At 51.3% G+C, this 18,946-nt stretch overlaps 7 protein-coding genes across 7 annotated transcripts; 4 read left to right on the forward strand and 3 right to left on the reverse strand.

Annotated features, from left to right (window-relative positions):
• Positions 1-66: 66 nt before the first annotated feature.
• KY384_005694 (uncharacterized protein) lies at positions 67-1,858 on the reverse strand (the record flags this gene model as incomplete). Its single annotated transcript, XM_044814192.1, has 5 exons — positions 67-108; positions 192-702; positions 796-967; positions 1,029-1,772; positions 1,825-1,858. The coding sequence occupies 5 exons, from the start codon at positions 1,856-1,858 to the stop codon at positions 67-69; spliced, it is 1,503 nt and encodes a 500-aa protein (XP_044668342.1).
• A 407-nt stretch (positions 1,859-2,265) lies between these two features.
• Positions 2,266-4,562, reverse strand: KY384_005695 (uncharacterized protein; the record flags this gene model as incomplete). The annotated part of the gene is made up of 2 exons (XM_044814193.1): positions 2,266-4,071; positions 4,464-4,562. 2 exons carry the CDS (start codon positions 4,560-4,562, stop codon positions 2,266-2,268), a joined length of 1,905 nt encoding a protein of 634 aa, XP_044668343.1.
• Positions 4,563-5,274: 712 nt separating this feature from the next.
• KY384_005696 (uncharacterized protein) lies at positions 5,275-7,162 on the reverse strand (the record flags this gene model as incomplete). The annotated part of the gene is made up of 2 exons (XM_044814194.1): positions 5,275-6,873; positions 7,004-7,162. The coding sequence occupies 2 exons, from the start codon at positions 7,160-7,162 to the stop codon at positions 5,275-5,277; spliced, it is 1,758 nt and encodes a 585-aa protein (XP_044668344.1).
• Positions 7,163-7,478: 316 nt separating this feature from the next.
• KY384_005697 (uncharacterized protein) lies at positions 7,479-10,035 on the forward strand (the record flags this gene model as incomplete). Its single annotated transcript, XM_044814195.1, has 6 exons — positions 7,479-7,554; positions 7,612-7,942; positions 7,998-8,100; positions 8,153-8,348; positions 8,392-8,449; positions 8,511-10,035. 6 exons carry the CDS (start codon positions 7,479-7,481, stop codon positions 10,033-10,035), a joined length of 2,289 nt encoding a protein of 762 aa, XP_044668345.1.
• A 531-nt stretch (positions 10,036-10,566) lies between these two features.
• Positions 10,567-13,147, forward strand: KY384_005698 (uncharacterized protein; the record flags this gene model as incomplete). Its single annotated transcript, XM_044814196.1, has 2 exons — positions 10,567-10,748; positions 10,813-13,147. The coding sequence occupies 2 exons, from the start codon at positions 10,567-10,569 to the stop codon at positions 13,145-13,147; spliced, it is 2,517 nt and encodes an 838-aa protein (XP_044668346.1).
• Positions 13,148-14,002: 855 nt separating this feature from the next.
• On the forward strand, positions 14,003-15,810 carry KY384_005699 (uncharacterized protein; the record flags this gene model as incomplete). Its single annotated transcript, XM_044814197.1, has 2 exons — positions 14,003-15,203; positions 15,302-15,810. 2 exons carry the CDS (start codon positions 14,003-14,005, stop codon positions 15,808-15,810), a joined length of 1,710 nt encoding a protein of 569 aa, XP_044668347.1.
• A 564-nt stretch (positions 15,811-16,374) lies between these two features.
• KY384_005700 (uncharacterized protein) lies at positions 16,375-18,817 on the forward strand (the record flags this gene model as incomplete). The annotated part of the gene is made up of 4 exons (XM_044814198.1): positions 16,375-16,793; positions 16,876-17,623; positions 17,692-17,777; positions 17,842-18,817. The coding sequence occupies 4 exons, from the start codon at positions 16,375-16,377 to the stop codon at positions 18,815-18,817; spliced, it is 2,229 nt and encodes a 742-aa protein (XP_044668348.1).
• Positions 18,818-18,946: the final 129 nt, after the last annotated feature.

Here is an 18,946-nt window from a genome sequence, read left to right on the forward strand (position 1 = left end):
TATACACATACCTAGGCGCCCTACTCCACCCTAATCCTGACCCTGACCCGAACCTCCCTCACGATTTCACGACCTAACCAGCAAACTCCGTCCCGTCATCTCCTCCGGCTGTCCAAGCCCCATAAGATCCAGCACAGTAGGGGCCACATCCCCCAGCACGCCCTCCCCCTCCCCCTCTTCCTCAAACTAACCCCCTCCGGCGCATTCGCCAGCACAAACGGCACCCTATTAGTCGTATGACTAGTCTTAATTCCCCCCTCCTCATTCAACATCTCCTCCGCATTCCCATGATCGCTCGTCACAAACAGACTGTACCCCTCTTTCTTACAAGCCTCCCACACCGTCCCAATGGCCTTATCCGTCGCCTCCACCCCCTTGATTGCCGCCTCGTACACGCCCGTATGGCCCACCATATCGGGCGGCGCGAAGTTTAGCATGAGGAAGGAGTAGGAGTGGGAGGCGATGAAGGTGGCCATGGCGTCGGCGACCGCTTGCGCCGACATGGACGGTTGCAGGTCGTAGGTCGCGACTTTGGGGGAGGGGATTAGTTTGCGGGTTTCGGAGGGGAACTCGGTTTCAACGCCGCCATTGAAGAAGAAGGTTACGTGGGCGTATTTTTCGGTTTCCGCCGTGTGGAGTTGGGGTGTGGGGGGCGTGGTGCGAGAAAGGTATTCGGCGAGGACGTTGCCCATTTTTTGGGGCCTGTGATGGGGAAGAGGGGGTTAGTAGGGGGTGGGAGTACGGGATGGGAAAGGGTGATGAGGAGATGAGGAAATGGGGAGGGGGAGGACGCACTCGAAGGCAATGGGGAAGGTGTATTTGGGGTTGTAGGACGTCATTGTTGTTAAAGAGATGGATTTCGGGTAGGGGAAGTCGGGACGAGGAGAGCGGTCGAAGTCGCCGAGGAGTTGGGTTACTTCACGGACGCGGTCGGAGCGGTAGTTGAAGAAGAAGAGGGTGTCGTTGTCTGTGACCATTTAGTCACTGGAGGGAGAGGGAGGGAGAGGGGAGTAGGGGAGGAAAAAGACCTTGTACTCTACCGTTTTTGCCATTGACGATAATAGGTTCCAAGAACTCATCCTTACCACCCTTCTCACCGGTCTCATACCGTTCCTCTATCGTCTTCACTGGATCTGAGCTCTCTTCTCCTTCCCCAAGCACCACGCCCTTCATCCCCACCTCGACCCTCTCCCACCGCTTGTCCCGATCCATGATATAGTATCTTCCCACCACCGTCGCGATCTTGGCCACACTTCCCATTTCGTTGATCTTGTCTAGCAACTGCCGCATGTACCCCGCCGCGCTCTTAGGATCTGTATCTCTCCCGTCGCCGAAGAAATGTATGTAGACTTCCGGCACCTTCATCTCTTTCGCAACTTCCAGCAGTGCAAACAAATGCTTGATATGCGAATGGACTCCCCCATCACTGATCAAGCCCAGTAGATGTAACCGCCCGTTGCCATCAACAGCTCGTTGGAAGCAGTCGGTGAGGGTCTTGACTTTGTTCAATTCGCCTTTCTTGATCGTCTGGTCTATCCGCACAACATCCTGCCACACCACACGTCCGGCTCCGATATTCAAGTGACCGACTTCGCTATTGCCCATTAAGCCTTCTGGCAGACCCACAGCCAGCGAGCTGGCGTCGAGCTCGGTGTAGCCTTGTGCGGTCTTGCTGTTGGGCTCTTTGAAAGAGTCCATGATAGGAGTCTCTGCGGCAGTGATTGCATCGCCTTTGGAGCTTGAGGTTGGAATACCCCAGCCATCGATCACGACTGCCTTCTAATTAGCTTCATGGGCAAAGGATTTGAAGATAAGGAAGATTACTGAGGACCGCCTTCTGCCGCGGGTCGGAAGACATGGCTCAGATAGAAGAGGGACACTCAGGATGTCGATGATAGCAATGGACCCTAATGATTGTGTTATAGGAGGAACATAAGAATATCCAATGGATATGAAGTGCGTAGTCCGGCGATTAATTCGCAGGCTCAAGTAGAAAGGTTTTGTGAATTTGACATTTGAGTCATTTTTCGGAATGCGGCGAGATCCCGGGGTTGCCCCGCTATGAGAGCTAGTTCCAAGGGGCCAGATCCGCCACTATTGGCATGGTTCTAGGGGAGCTTTTCGGGGGTGCTACCCCCGAAAATGCCCATTTGATAGGGGTTGTTGAAAAGCATTTTTGGCAAAACTCACCAACAGCCAAAACATACAAATGACTCGACCACGAGTTCTTCACCTAGCGCCATCGCTCAATAACAAGATACTCAATCAAAAGTACAATCCCTGCCGTAGGTCCTCCCTACTTCGACCCGCTGGCATCTCCGGCAAAGGCTTGTCATTCCCACTCCGACTAGCAGGCATCTCAGGCAGAGTCTTGTCGTCCGGTAACTCTGCTATCCACCTCGCTGTTCCCTCCTGGTTGCCCCCAGCCATCTCAAACCTCGCGTTCATACTCCCATACTGATGCCCTGCCGCCTCAGCGATAGGCGACCCATCAGTCTCAGCAACAGGTGCCCCCTCCGTCTCAGCCGTCCATCCAGACTCCGTGTCCTTCTCATGCAAACCATTTGGCCCTTTCGCGTAGTCAGTTTCTTGCTTCACCTTCTCTCCCTCATCTTCCGCTTTCTTAGCTTTTCGCTTCCTAAGAACCCAAAATATGGCGGCGGCAGCACAAGCGAGAGCAGCGACAACCACACCCACAGATATCCCAGCTATCGCACCTCCTGAAAGCGCATCGTTGGCTTTCGCTTTGGGAGGAGAGGCAGCGGGCCGGGCAGGCAGTGGTGTCCAGTGCGCGGACCAGCTCTGCGCAAATTTTCCCGCGGGCGATGAAGTGAGGGTTGCTTGATCAGGAAGAATACTCTGGATGTTTGGTGCATCTGGTTCTGGACCTGGCGCTTGTGCGAGGAAGAAGGTCGATTGGTTGAAATTCATTGCCAAGAAAGTCGATTGTAGGAATGCGCGACCGAGGAAATAGCGGCCGGATTGATCAAGAGCATTGAAGGGGTAGCACGGGAAGTATTGCCTTGGGGTTGGGACGATGGGAGCTTCGAGGGTGAGGTCGAGGAGGGAGAACGGGACCTTGATCGTGATGTTCGTGGGTGAGATGTTGTTTGCGGCGGTGTCGGCCGTGGAGGTGGAGTGGTTGGTTGTGCTTTGTGCGGGGAAGATGAAAGATAGGTAGGTGGGTGAGGTGGTGATGCGTTTGTATTGTGGATCGTTTACGTTCCACATGTAGAGACCGATGCCGGGTTCGAAATTCACGGGTAAGAGGCGGGCGATGTTGGTGCAGGTGTCTTTGGACATGTAGAGATATGGGAGCACAGCGTTGATTTCTGTAGGTTGGTGGTAGCCGAACGTCTCATTCAGGGCGAGTAAACCAACATATGAGTCTTGAGGGAAAGGAGAGCCGCCCTTTTCGGTGCCGATCTGGATATCAAGAAGGTTGGGCTCTATTTTGCTATCAGACTTTGTGATGTCGAACTGGCCCACGGAGCCGATAATGCGGCTTTGGTCATATCCTCCCCAGACAAGACTACCTTCTGGCCCCAGGTTTGCCGAGCCGTAGTGCAGGCTGGTGGATGCCGAGGGTATAATGTCCTTGCCGGCAAGATGATTGGGAATGATCATGCCATTTCCACGCTGATACTTTCTCTCTCCATCTAAGCCCCCGAGCGCGAGAAAACCAACTTGTGGAGAGTAAGTTGCTCCATTGGGAAGAGTGATATCCTGCTCATGGATGGAATCGATAGCACTGTTCTCTACGGTCGTGAGCCCCGCCGTGGTGTTGAAGCTTACAGAGTCCACCAGGATCGATGCGTTGCCTGTCGTTTTTTGAGCAAGATCGCTGCCCTGCGATTGAACGACACCAGGGGCATCTGTGATATTCTGGTTCGCGGTCGTCGAATTCTCAGGATCGTAGAGACCAGCAGAAGCTGCTGCACACGTTTGCTGCTGTGAGTTGCTGCAGTAGTCGGTCGCATAGAATAAATGATATGCGAAGCCTCCTGGATAGAGATCAAGCATATTCAGTGGCTTCCCAGTCTGATCTGTTCCAACGCTAGCAGACACTGCCTACAATGGGCATAATGTTCAGCTTACAGCAGTGACGCCAGGCGGACGATAGTATTCCTACCTGCCATGGACCGTCTGGTCCATATTTCTTGCCTTTGCTCCATTGCACTACCTGTGGTGTGCCTCCGGCCGCGACAGACACAGCGAAAAGAATGTAGATGATGACTGAAAGCATATCAAATAATGCAAGTGGGAAGAGCGATCAGAACATGATAGTCGAACTGCAAGAAAACGTCCATCAACACGGAATTGCGTCTGACTTAGTACTTACCAGGTGCATGACCGTAAGGCGATCAAAGTGCAGCTATTGCTCGTGATGAAACCAGGTACCTGAGCCAAGCAGGGCGCCACATAGCACTTATGCAGGTTGGAGGCATCGCGATACTTCTGACCGTTGACACGGCTTGATGAAAGACACGCCGCTCATCGTCAATGTCAGCTGGCTTAAGCATCATTGGCTGCTTTGGAGTCTGCCATTTCAAAAGCGGCATGATTCGTTTGATGGTGATTCGCTTCAGACGGCAAAGTATTTTCAGTGCTGACGGTCTGACGCATGGCAACGCAGGGCTGGCAAGGGGCTGTTATACCTCATGCATGTCAGCATACCTTAGGCCTCGTTTCAACCCTAAATTCGTCTCTTATTGGCGCCTATCTTTCGCTTCTTCCACCCAATGAAAGAAAGATTTCGGGTGTCAATTTTAGGGAGGTCGAGAATTAATGCAGGTGCTAACATTCTTCACAGCTTGCCGAATAAATCGATGATGGTTGACAATCAATGGATTCTGTGGCGATACTTGGTGAGTCCTCGGCGAACAGTGCTGGAGGTTACCGAGAGATGAGTTGAACGGACAGCTCATATGACTTGAATGGGATTGTGAAACCTTGTGCATGCCGCGAGAAGTACGTTGCAGAGTCGGTTTCCTATTCTATCGCTGGAATTACTCGGTGACATTGTCCGTTGGCCTCAATGTAGGGATCCTTGCATGTTTCTGCCGTCAAGACGATTTTGCGGTTGAGTGGCTGGACTTGGGTGAGGCTGCAGCTGCAGCCTGAATCCTTGATAGGTTGTGGAGCAGTGAACCACAGCTATTGGCGAACCAAAGCTTTGAACATCTCATATCAGGATGATGGCATAATCTGCAAAACTCCAGCCTGCTGGGTAAGCAAATCTTTCAGTTTGAGTGAGCCTTGTTGGGCAATGCCTCACACGATTCGTACGACCTGTTCTATTGCACTTTCGAACCATCTGTTATCAGACAAGTGAGCAAGTCCTAATCGGCTGTAAGTTGAAGTGTCAATTATTCCAAGAACCATGACGTAGAATCGTGTGTCATAGAGCTGATCCGGAGATGGTGATAACGTCGACGATTCAGAGTGGGAATCAAGAGTGGCGTCTTTGGTAGGGGCTAAAGCTACATGAGATGTCCCATTTTTCTTGGAGTCATTGCCCTGTTCATAACCTAGTAGTATGCATGGGAGAGGCTGTGAGAATGGTAGCAATCTGTCTGTTGCGCCAGCTCTTTGTATGCTTCCACTACTCTGTGTCAAAATGCAATCTGGGTGAAATACCCTTTCAGGATCTTTGCCTAGACTATATTTCCAAGCTTCAGTTGGCTCAGGGCAATTGATCTCTACGTTTGATAGCAAGGCTCTCAATTCGAGACAGCCCTTTGTCACATGGCCGTATGGATTCAACCCCGCAATTTCACATTTGATATCTTCTACAGTCGCCAATGAAGTAAACGGATACTGACCAGTTTTGTCGACTCGGTATTCGGCAGATTTGATGGAGGCCCATGACCAAGACGGTGCAATGTAATCGGCTTTGCACGTTGCCAGACCAGGGCCTGACAAAGGATTCACCCAGCAGAGGTCCATTATTAAGTTCTTCTCCCAGAGCCCTGCGACGTATTCTGATTTCAACAAGGGTTTAAAATTTCTGGCCGCGCCGCTCAATGCTGGCAAGCGGTCAGTATCGTATGTCAATTGACGTGAGGAGAATTCTGCAACGATATCGTGCCATATTTTGTGCGGTTCTGACGTGGACTCACACTCCAACAACTGCTGCGGTAATCCTATTGAGTGACGTTGAAAGGGTTTCAGCCCGTCCTCCGCTCGTACCACAGACCTACATTCCCAGATAAGTTCAGCACGTGTAATATGTAATGTTCGGCGAGATAGCAAAGCCTCCTGGAAAGCCCAAGCACGAGACGCAAGGGGGCCTGAATTTCCCCGTGAATTATTTGGGGAGCTTAGGGCGTCACGTCGGGCGATCACATCTACCTTTTGGCATTGGGGCAAATCTAGCACAAATTTTGATGGCAACCACATTTCATCCCTGGCAGAGAGCAACGGAACTGTGCCATCTCGAGATGCATCAGCTGCTATTGTAACATATGCGTTTTCGTAATATGCGCCCATGTTCGATGATTCTCGTTCCCAATCTTCCGTGTCGTCCTGCAGAATGCAAAGTGAGTCGATCCAAATGTATTGTAGACCAAGCTCGCGGCAAATTCGAATGGCGTCCTGAAATACCAAGTTAAGACTTTCCCAAGGGACGTTGTCTCTCATTTGCGTGAAATTGGCCGTTGTCACCTTCAGAGGTTGTTGTTGACCCCAGCAATGACTGAGAGCAGCGTACGTTCCGTACTGACTCGGCGAAGGGTGAATTCTAATTTTGTCAGTGTCCCCACTACCAATGCTGAGTACTCGCTTCGGCATCAAGCACACGTCTTGGCGAGGACATTTGATGTGATGATTGGAACACTCCTTCAGCTCTGCAGCGACGAACATTGCGCACATCTGTGGGCTGGCTCGCAGCGATAGTTCCTCATTTGAGCAGAGAATTGGCAATTTCGCGATGGAATGCTTTTTTATTCAGGTCAAAGAACTACACACGATATTCTAAGGACTCTTTGATGTGATGACTTACCTTATCTTGGATATAGAAATAGAAAGGCCAACATCTCGTCCTCTCATCAGGTATTTCATAGAAATCAACCTCGACGTGAGCTGCACAACCGCGTCCCATGTCAACGGACAAAAGCGAGTTGTCCAAATCTGCTCTTTCGGGTGCAAAAGCGTCAACCATTGTTTGCAACAGTGAACAAAAAGGACAGCTGGGTGACAACGTGGAATATTCAATCGTAATCCTAGCTTCTTCGTCCTGTGATGGTAATAGATCGAGATTACTACAGACAAGGCAGACCTGGGAACTCATTTTGGCAACCACTCGAGAAATGGATTTATTATGCGCTCGTTGTCACCAAACTTATCTAGAAGGACCACGGCATCTTCAAAAGTGGAGATAGGGAAGCGTCCTCGACCTCGACACCGTCTCTCTTTAACCTCGAGAGTCTGCAGACAAGGGGGCCGAGCGGCGGCATGTTCCCCCGGAGCTAAGGGAAATGCCAAGACTTTTTGCTGAGTCTCTCGCTACTTTGCTCACCTTCGAACAAGCCAACGGCTCTTCAATTTCGGATGGTCGGCAAGTCAGAATCTCTGGACTGGCCCTGTATCCCTCAGACTGACTGATTGCAGGGCCAATCAGTGCGTTTGCTGCGAAGAGAGCAACACATACGCCAAAGGAAACCTCCCACGTTCTGTCAGAGCAGATTGCTCCTCCTGCCCAACATGAGGTTGAAGATCCCCGAGACTCTCCTGAGCCTCCGAGAAAGAAGCGCAGAAAACAGAATCGAAGTGAGGTTCGAGATAGTATCTCTGCAGAGCAAGTGCAAGATAGCCCAATCGTGACAGCGACTCCCCCAACAGAACATGGTCTTGTCATCTATCCTACAACCAACGTGAGCCTCGAACAAGGATTTGATGCAGAAGAAGAAGAATCGCTCAGTCTGACTAGCGATGAAACCTCGTAAGAGCAAACGCCACAGTAATATACTGGGCTAATCAATAGACAGTGAATGTAGGCCTGCCATACAGGACAGGTCAATTTCAAGCTTTGTGCCGTCTGACGCGAACATCCTGGAGAACACTTCAACGCAATGGACCGTACATTTAAGCCCAAAAGATGTGCGTGATTGTTTGGACCGCAAAAGAGGTCGTAGCTGAGGAATTTTGCTAGACCTTAGGCATTCTCGGACAATATGATCTATGGGTTCGTAAAGGGGCTGTGGGTATCGCTGGAGCGGTGCTACGCGAGTCTCCAGAGCTTCGGCGCGTCTTTGCTCCTTCCACACACGCAATCCCAATCATTCGACCTATACCTGATCCTTTTGGATCCAGAAGCCAGGGAGCTGAGGTCACCATACGGTCATGCGGTACACGTCTACATTTAATTGGGCGCTTGTCACCGCTATTTAGGCGTCTTTGGAATGGAAGAGACGAAGACCCACATGCAGATCGACGATCTTTCATCAATGTGAGCAATGAGAGATTCTAAGTCTCTGCTTCCCTGACAAAATTTAGATCCAACGCACTAGGGATGACTACTACAAACGACCCCTGCGGTCGCTACAGTTGCCTCAGCCCAGCCTGTCCATAGTACGGCATATGATTGACGCCAAAGTGCAAGCCAAGCCGTTGGAAATACTCGTTTGTGGGCCGAAGGCGTCTGGTAAATCAACGATGAGTCGCTGGCTTTTGAACGCACTTCTTTCGGCATCTCAAACTCATCGCTTGGACAATAGTAGAAACTCTATGCTCTACTTCCTTGATCTAGATCCTGGGCAGCCTGAATTCAGCCCTCCTGGCGAGATATCTTTGCTCAAAGTGCATTCTCACAACTTAGGTGTTCCCTTCACTCATCCAACGCCACCTCCAAGGATGGCTCAAAGTCTTCGCTCTCACTATGTGGGATCTATGACGCCCAGAGATGATCCACGGCATTTTCAAAGATGCACCTCCAATCTTCTGCAGACATACCGAGGCTTGTCCGAGTCAGAGCCTGGAGCTACGCTACTTATCAATAGTGCTGGTTGGATCCAAGGCAGGGGCTACGATTTACTCATGGAGCTATTGTCTGATTTACGTGCGACTGATATCATTTACACAAGTACCACAGGCCCAGATGATGTGATAGAAGGCCTCGTGAAAGCCTGCGACGCCAACGGAACACAGCTTCATCAAGTTGCTTCACAACCATTTCCGGATGAAGCAAATACTGCCTCCGATCTGCGTGCGATGCAGAGTCTTTCTTATTTCCACCTCGCTGAATCTGAAGCTGGGAATTTGCGGTGGAATTCGCAATTGCTGATGGAGATGCCTCCCATGCTTGCGCCTTATTCTGGCCCCAAGCAATGCATTTTCGCTGCCATGATACTCGGCGAATATTTCAACCCAGACTTTCTTGTATCAATCTTGGACGGCTCCACCGTAGGTTTAGTCCTGATTGAGAATGACTTGGCCATCGATAGTTTACGGTCGCATCCCACCTACGGTGAAAGTGGCAGTCTGAATGACGGTATAAACAGTGAAGAAAGTCTTGCTCGGAAAGGGGGCATTCAATCCCAAATGCACTCTGCGATCCGCCGGTCACCAGATGAGATCCCATATTTACAGCCCGAGCAAAACACCGCACCACTTCTCCCGGAATGTAGCCGCTCCCTCGGACAAGCACTCATCCGCTCTATTGATTTACGAAACAAAGTCTTCCATCTCTATACACCCGTCTCGGCTTCGGAATTACAAAGATTGCACTTTGAAAACCGCAAAATTATTTTGGCAAGGGGCAGACTCGACATTCCGGCATGGGCATACAAGGAAGAACTTGAATATGAGAAATCTTTGCATGGAAAGGGACATCCCCCTTTGGGTTTCGGAAAAGGACCTAGCAAGGACAAGACATCTGAGGAGTCAGAAATCAATGGATTGATGGCAGAAATGCAGAATGTGACGAGGAAGCAGCCATGGGTAAGTGTTGTAGAGAGAGGCAGGAGTAAGGACCCAAAAGCGCGGAGAGTGCGGCGAGATATTAGGTACAAGGGCCAGGTAAAGGGTGATACATGATGACATGGTGTAGTCGACGACTCAATCAACAAGTGATATGTAATATCCTAATACCAAACCCCATATTGTAAGAAATTGATCTGCAAATATGATTGGTCAAAGGCTCTGCTGAGTCACGCAGCCTCTCAGCCCTACGAAAGCCAGATCCTTGCCAGGAATTCCTGTCCTCATTCCCTCAATCGCTGTTGATTATCCATAGTCAGTGGTAGTTCTCGGCTCGCCTCTGCTTGAACTGTGAGGCTATTCATTCACATCGAGCCTCGACGTTGTGGTGTCTGTCTCGTCGCGGATCTCCTATTCTTCACGCTTCGCGTCGATACCACTGCTCGACACGGGTCTTCCGCATACCGCTAAGGGACGAACAGAGTGCACGCTCAGCCCAAAGATACACCGCTCACGCACAACCAGTCGATGATGCTAGTTGAGATGAAGAGAATGGTCGCCTATACATGATTCCACACATCATATGATCAAAACACCGTGCGACCTCTCCCCACATTTTCTCCGTCCGTGGCTAGGCATTTAGGGCCCATGCCCGCGCTAAGTGCTTCACAAGAGCAAGAACACTCAACAACAGGCTCCATAATGAATAATAAGAGAAAACGAGAACTTGGTGATGGCGAGACTGATGGAGCGGTGCCGGCCAATGGCTCAGGCAGTGATTCATTGAACATTCATACCTGGATGAAAGATGTCCTTGACGTCCTCAAAAGGTGGGTATTCTACCTCAAAGGGGCCGATCAGCGGAAGTATTTGAGGCTAATCAAATCTGCGTAGAAATGATGGCAGCCCATCCATCCTTGATTTCCATTTCGAGTCTGCGATATCCACCAAGCCTTCTCCGAAACGCAATAAAGCCTCCGAATCGTCGATGAATTTGTGCATCGCAAAGAAAATCAAGGATGCTGCATACACCAAAACTGATGAACTGATCGCAGATTTGGACACGGCAAGTAGCAAGTACTTGAAGGAAGTGGAGGAAAAGGTCACGAATGGAAAATTGACACCTCGCCAAGCGGAAAGCGAGAAGTCGGGCGTCGCAACGTTGAAGAAAAGGTTGAACGGCCTGATAGCAGGAGAGATGTTTCAGCGACAACGTACCTTGCAGCAACATAGCCATTCCGAGAAGCATCCCAGCCAAGACTTAGGTGGGGAGGCGTTGATCTCGGCTGAAGGAGGAATCAATAACAGTATGATTCTCACACTAGTGGGAGGGGAAAGAAGTGCAAAGCAGCTCTTCTCGAGTCTAGCCAAGCCAGGTGGAGATGATACATCCCTCACGGAAAGACCCTTACCCAACGGCATAACCACCACGAGTGTGATCCCTGTTCATACTCTAGAGGAAGGTAAAGAGAAAGTCACAACGATAGGGCAAAGCTTCCCGCCGCCATCGAGCCTCAAAGCTCTTAATCCTCCAAGACCGGCATCGAAGCATACTTCCACAAGAAGTAATTCTATCAACTGGTACAGTGCTGCCGACGCTGCCGCTTCCCCAAAAGAATCGTCAACGCGCGATCCATACCCAAATCAGCCACTTCCTTCTGGTCGTTGGCTTACCTACAATGTCCCACCCACCTCCGAACAATTCAATTCCCCTGGCTCCAGACGAAAGCACCGGGAACGCGCGTTGAGCTCTGGAGAGCCACCATCTGCGATTGATAAAGAGACAAGCAAAGCACATGCCCAAGCCCAGGACGACGCTTTGTATTGCAGTGTCTACTCGAGCTTTGCGCCAAGTCGGGACGACACTGGAGCAATTGTATCAGAAGAGCAGAAAAATCGGCTTTGGTGGAGCAAGTATGGTGAAGCTCAATATAACGAAATATTGGACGCTCGAGATGATCTATTGTATGGTCCGGATGAGATGGACCAAGATATGATTGAGGAAGAATTAGATGAAAAGGTGGTTGAAGAAGCAATCGCAGAATGGAAACCGCTAAGTATCGAAGAGATATCATCATTTGATAAAAGCAAGGAAGCTTCATCAAGAGAAGCTGAGGACCTGCTACAAGAAATATCGGAGCTCTTGGAGATACTAAACTCACACCAGCGAGTCAGGAATCTTTCTCAACCTGCGACTGCTCGTCCTTTACAAGGCCAGAAAGAGCAGCTAGCCACCGCCCCTCTAGATCCGTCGACCCCATCATCGTCGGAGACAGAAGTCTATGAGGATCTGAAAAAGCAGCTTGTGGAAGTAATTTCAACTTTGCCACCTTACATGCTGTCAAAATTAAATGGAGACAGGCTTGAGGCTTTGCAGCTCAGTACCAAGCTCAAATATCCATACAAAAATCAAAAGGGAACACTAGAAGACGATTGGACTTCTCCTAAAGCAAAAGTCGCACCTAGCGGGACATATTCAACTTATGGGGCGGGTGCCGCTGTCCGTGGGGCATATGCTCCGACTCCAGTCCCACAATATCCACGGCAAGCACCTGTGCAGGCCTCTGTGCAGAGGCAAGCTCCCAGCGCTGGGTATGCTGCATCGCAATACTCAGGGCGACCAGCACCCGTACAATATGGAGGGAGCAGTATGCCACGGCCGTCGTACGGGCAGTATCCACAGCAGCGATCCTCATCATCGTCATCATACGTCGACCGTTTCGCCAATGGTCAATACACTCCCCAGCATTCGTATTCCTCCTACAGCCAATACCAAAATTCTTATAGGCCTCCCATGGGTCAACAAGCGAACTCTTACGGCCAGCAGTATGCTTCACCACAGCCAAGAGTCGCCCCAGCATCAACACCCACGGGACAAGGTTATCAGCAGCGACCCCCAGGACCTCCTACGTACAATTATGGCGCTACACCTGGGGGGCCCACTTACACGCCTCCTATGAGTCAAGGTCCCCCCTTCACTGGACAGGCAGTTGTAGCCGGGCAGCAGCGGCCACCTCTCTATCAGCAGCACTCCTCCCATTATGGGTCGCACTCCCCGGCCGCAGAACAAATGAATGGAATGGGAGTGGATGGGGCAGGAAGGATGTCACCTGCATCACTGGACGCGAGACCATCTCTGCAGGGCTCTGTCACTCCACAGCCTGCAAGTGGACAGTCACCAAGACCTAACGGAACACCTGCTCCACAGCCAAATGGAGTGACGGCTTGAGATGTGTAGAGTAGGGTTCCAATGGATGGCAGACATGGATCGGACTGATGTTTGTTGCGATGTTGTACAGCATCTTCTCCAGCTGTTCATGTCATGTTCTAATAATAGATGGCTTTAAGTGTGGGTTAACGGACGGACCCTTGCGGATCAGTAGAAATAGAACTGTATTATCCAAAGACTCTACCCAGAACTACTACCTCTTCGCTCCTCCTTGAGATAGATGAGATGTCTCTGATCTGTTCAAGCCAGGGGGTGTTGTGTGCTCAGGAAACACCCTTCATCTAAGTCTCCGCAGGCCAGTGATTGGGCTCGTCTCTCCCCAAATACCCTACATACCCGCATGTTGTGCCGCCCCTCTCTTGCAGCGCTGATGCACGGCCAACTCAGCATCCTGAAACCCACATCCATTCAGGCCAGTACAGCGCCGCCCCCATACTCGGTTCCCGATACCTCCACCAACAATCCCTCGCAAGCTTATCCATTGGATGAAGGGCCGGTTCCTGCTTACGATCTGGCCATCTGATTTGCAGCCTTACAACTGCGCTTCAATTGTGCCTTCCAATTGCCCATCCCAATGCTGGCCGTGGGCTTAACACCCATTCACTGCCGTTGACCTGAGCGTTTCGGCAAGGTCTGAAGATGTCTCATTCTTCTAGCCACCATGTACAGTTCTTATCTATGCCATTCAAGCGTCGTCGTTTCATGCCAAACACTTCTTAAATGACCCACCTGGCTGACCAGGCCTGTATTGACCCCCAACGATTACATCAGGAACGGCTGCTATTCTGGGCAGACATCTGGGCATTGAAAGACTGACACCACCGCTTCGGAGTTGTGAACATCGACAATTCAATCATGATGCCGTCCATCAATGGCTCACGACGCCGGCATGCGAAGCAGCCATCCTCGTCGAAGAAGAAAGCGCCCCCACCAGATCTCGCCCTCACCTCTCGCTACTCCTCCTCCAGCAATAATTCAGATACGCAAGCAACACCAAGATCCATCTTTCACTCAAGTCTCAGACCCTCAAAGCGGTTTTCAAAAGAGCCAAAACCAGTCCCGAGAGAAGAGCCAGTGGGAAGGAAGGCAATTGAGGGGCCGGATAAGGAGAATCTCGATGTCTTCGCCTACATGCAAAGAGATGATGAGCCATGGGACACGCCAGTCAGCGACGAGGCAGAGAAGGAGCTAGAACCCTCAGATGATGAGATCTCGCCAATTCCTCCTGTCAAAAGCCTGGAAGGGCCCCAAGCATCTCCACGATACAGTGATCTGGAGGTTAAGGCTATACAAGACGGAATTCACCGGGCATGGGGCAGAGCGAGTTTACACTCAGATTCTGGCATCTCAATGCATTCCTCGAGCCCAGAACAAGAGTCGCCGATAATGCAACACAAATACCCAATGATTCAAGAGGACGAAGCAGACACGTTGGATGCCAATGTGGAAGAGGACGAGCACCAGCACATTGAGCTGCACGACTCCCCCGAATTCCTACCTACTAACAACGGCCCACCCATGCACTCCATCGAAGCAAACGAGGGTCTCGTGCCCGAAGCTTGCCACGTCTCGCCTCCAACATTCGCACCACAATTCCTCTCCGAAGAACCTGTCTTCCCGCACCTCGAGCTCCCCGCAATCTCCCAACGCCGCCACTCCAACTTCGCCCCGCAGCGGCGCTCGCGTCGCGACAGTCCAGCACAGCTCCCCTGGAAGAAGGCAGGGTACGATCTCCTCGCTTCCAACATCTCCTCCCACCGTCACCATCATTCCCGATCGTCTTCATACGACGGCCAGCAGTCTGAAGAGCTTATTAAACCCATCTACCGCAAATTCGAGACCCTGAACAATCGCATGCTGCTCTACTTGCAAGACGAGATCTCTGAGATCGAAGAGCAATTGTCTGAGCTGGACGCAGCGATCGCGCATGAAGATGGCGGACATAACAAGGTGGATGCACCAGCGAGTAGACGGCATGAAGCGAAATTGCCAAGTCAGCTGCAATGGCACCGCTTGGATCTTCTACACCGTAGCTTTGGGAAGGTTGAGCTGTACAGTACGTCGCCATCACTCCTCCCCTCCCCGTTTCCCTTCTATATTGTCTCGCGAGCATTACACACGTTGGTGAAACGACATGCTGACCTGATGCTTCAGATAGAGCACTAACCTCCTACACCCACCTAATCCGCACCCTCGACCCCGCCTCCAGCACCGACATTGCAGCCTACAGATCCTGGATCGAGGAGCACACACCCATCGTCCCCTCTGAAAGCACCTTCCTGTCTCATCAATCCGATCTCGTCGCCATCACGGCCACTCCTCCCACCATCAATTCCAACGCGAACAACCACACAAGATCCCGCCGGCGCCACTCCTCCACTCCTTCCTGCACACCCTCTGAAAATCATCTTGTTGAAGATGGGAAGATCCGCCTCGATTCTCCGTTTATTGTTTTGGCCTTTATGTTTGTCGCGACGATTATTGTGTTCAAGGTTGTGCCGAGATTGTTGGCACGCTTGGTGATCAGTACGATGGTGGGGATGGCGACGATGTGTTTGTTGAGGCCGGAGGGGATGGGGAGTTGGAAGGGGTGGAAAGAACGGAGAATGGAGGTCGCGAGGGTGGCGTTTGTTATGCTTGTATTGGCGCTGATTGTTGATTAGTGGGTTCGTTGGTGGGGAGTTTTTGGGAGATGGGAAGGGAGGTAAGGGAAGGGGACAAAAGGGAGGATGAGGAAAGAGGAAAGCTGCATAAAGGGATTCATGTAGGTATATGGGTGGGTCTGGGTTTAGGCTTGGGCATGGGTATGGGTAAGGGTATATGTATGGATATGGCTACGGACGGATACAGGCACACGAGCAACGACTCCACGAATTTCTTTCGGCTATGTACACTGATGACGATGTTCACGAAGATACCACATATATAGCAATATCATTTCGAATTACAATCTTGATTTCGACTCTCACATTCTTACGAAGCCTGCTCGATGCTTTTTTCGCACTCTGGGACTTCTGTATCAATCCATTCACCGGGGTTCCTGAGGTGGGGCACTGAACGAGGCAATTCCTCTTAACTGCATCCTCTCTAGCTGACTGCACACATTGGACTAGGTAAGCCATTTGCCAACTCATCAGCCGTGCGTGAGTAAGCTGCTACCTTGTCAAACATCCAGGTCTTAACTGAACAAATCAATCTCCATCAACTGAAGATGATCATTCGACAGAATGGATCCTCTGTCCATAATCGCCTCAAGCGTGGCTGTCGCCCACACACTTCATGTGACACTGCGTGGTATCCAAGCGACTCGCCGGGCCCTCCCTGAGCTCATAGCTCTGCATAACGAAGTGTCTGATTTACGGCTAGTATTGCAAGAGCTCGAAGCGATTCTTGAACAGAGGGAGCAAGCAGCCAACCCTTTACCTCCTAACGCCCACTTGATACAGGCGATCAATTCTTCTAAAGGTAAATTAGTACAGCTGTCAAACGAAGTCTTGACATGGGACCTCGGACACCCACTGTTCAGCACAGTTGATGATCAAAAGCGATTCCGTCTTTTGCGAGTTGGACGTAAAGCACAAAGATACAAAGAGGAGCTGAAGGAAATCAAAGCAAACTTGACTGCACATTTATCGATTCATTCCACGTAAGCCTACCGCAACTGCAGATTTCATTTACAGTACCATCAATCCTTTCTAGTCGAAAAACTCACGTCTTCTCCTGCGCAGGTCCACTACCAGCCGCATTGAAATCGACCTCCAACAAGTCCTACTCGTTGCAAGGGCGGAGGCGGCCAAATCTGACCAGAGCCATGAAACCATTAAGCAGCAGCTGACTCGGCATGGAGAGCAACTACAAACACTTGCGAGAATGACCCAGTCTGATCAGCAAGACACCAATACCAGCCAAAGCCAAGCTTCAGCTGTTCGAGGAGAATACGCACCTGTCAACGAGGTAGTGAGCGCAGACAAATTCGACACTGAGAAAGTCAAAGCTTTCCAGCACAATGGGTCCATACTATTCGAATCCAGCCAGCTGACCGCCATAAGTGCAGTGGGCATCCGCACCGCCCAATTTCCCCGAGCAGCTTGCAGTCCATGGTGCAGCTGCATCTGTCACCACGAGCGACGCTTCCGAACACCTCAAATCCTTGAGAACGTCATCGGGTCTCTCTTCGTGGGCTACTCAGGTCTCCCCAAGTTGACGGAGCCGTGCGACGAACATGGCTGTCGCCTTCGCGCGCAGCCAACCTCATCCATCACCTATTTTTTCCCACCTTGGTTCTTGGCCCGTGCTTTATCGCTTGTGCTGTCTTCGACGCCGCTGGCGGGGCCGATTGCCACGCTGAAGTTCCAGCGCGCCATTTCTGGGGACGCTGATGTTTTCAATTTTGCGAAGTTGGGGGAGGTGGAAAATATGAAGCGGTTGTTTGAAGATGGGCTGGCCTCGCCTCATGATGTGCATTATGAGTCCGGCGTGACGCCGTTACATGGAAGCAAACGGTCCTTGTGAATATTATACCATCAATTGCTAACGATCTGCAGTTGGCTATCAGCCACCGTCAAATCCACGTCTGCAAATTCCTGCTCCAAATGAACGCCAATCCGTTCCTCGAGGATCGCACTCAGTGGTGAGAACGCCCCCGCTCGTTGTCAGCTTTAGATCTCTCTTTCTAATCATCATCATTTGACAAGGGCGGCCGCAGACAACGCATGGGACAAGATCCTCAGCCGCAGCTTCCCCTCCCCCACCGAAAAAGCCCTGCGAGAGATGTTCTCCGAGACCGAATGCATCTCGCGCCGCGACTTCACCGTCCTGCACAAGATCATCCTCCACCTGCTCCCCAACGATCTTGACGCAGTCCTCGCAGCCTCGACGGCCGAAATCAACGCCTTCGACTCCAACCAGCGCACCGCCCACTCCCTAGCAGCTGAGCGTGGCGACCTCCCCTCTTTGACTACACTCTTCCGCTACGGCGCGGATCCTGCCCCCGCTTCTACCTCCGGCAGCACGGCTCTCCATTTTGCGGCGTGCGCGCTCGATCCGTGCTGTCTTGCGCCGCTGATTGAGCATGGCGCTGTGATCGACGCGAGGACGAATTGGGATCAGACGCCGCTGATCTATGCGGCTGCGTATCGGGAGGATAAGAGACACGCGGAGATTCTGCTGCGAAAAGGGGCGGATGCTGGTGTGAGGGATCTGGATGGTATTAATGCGCTAGGCTGGACGGCGATTGTGGGGAATGTGCCTGTCGCGAAGATGATCTTGAGTTCTGGTGGTGGTGCCGATTTGATTTTTGCTGCTGATAATGGAGGTCAGACGGCTTTGACGAGGTGTGTGAGTGTGAATCGGTATGAGATTTTGGAGGCTGTGATTGAGAAGTTGAAGGGGGATGGACTGGAGTTGGTGGGTGATGAGCAGGTGCTGTTGGCTGCGGCTGAGAGTGCTGATCTGAGGACTTTGGCCTTGTTACGGGAATTCGATTTTGAAGCGTTGGATGTTACGAGCGTCGTGGATGGGAATGGGGAGTGCGTTGAGGGTGTTTTGAAGAGGCGTGCAGATTTCGATGAGAGTTTACTGGCGGCTTTTCGTGGTTTGTGGCAGCGGAATGATGAACAGGAGCGTGATGTATGGCATGATGCTTTTGAGCATTTGGGCTCTGAAGGGTGAGAGTGAGAAGGGGGCACTTTGGAAATCTATGGGGTTGGGTATGGGTAGGGTTTGGGTGAATGACTTCAGATTGGCATGATGGCTCATTTACTCGATGTAGTGGAGATACCCATTTTCGGGACCAATTAC

This window comes from Bacidia gigantensis, assembly GCF_019456465.1.
Source record: "Bacidia gigantensis strain McMullin 20006 chromosome Unknown contig_246, whole genome shotgun sequence".
Classification (NCBI taxonomy): Eukaryota; Fungi; Ascomycota; class Lecanoromycetes; order Lecanorales; family Ramalinaceae; genus Bacidia; species Bacidia gigantensis.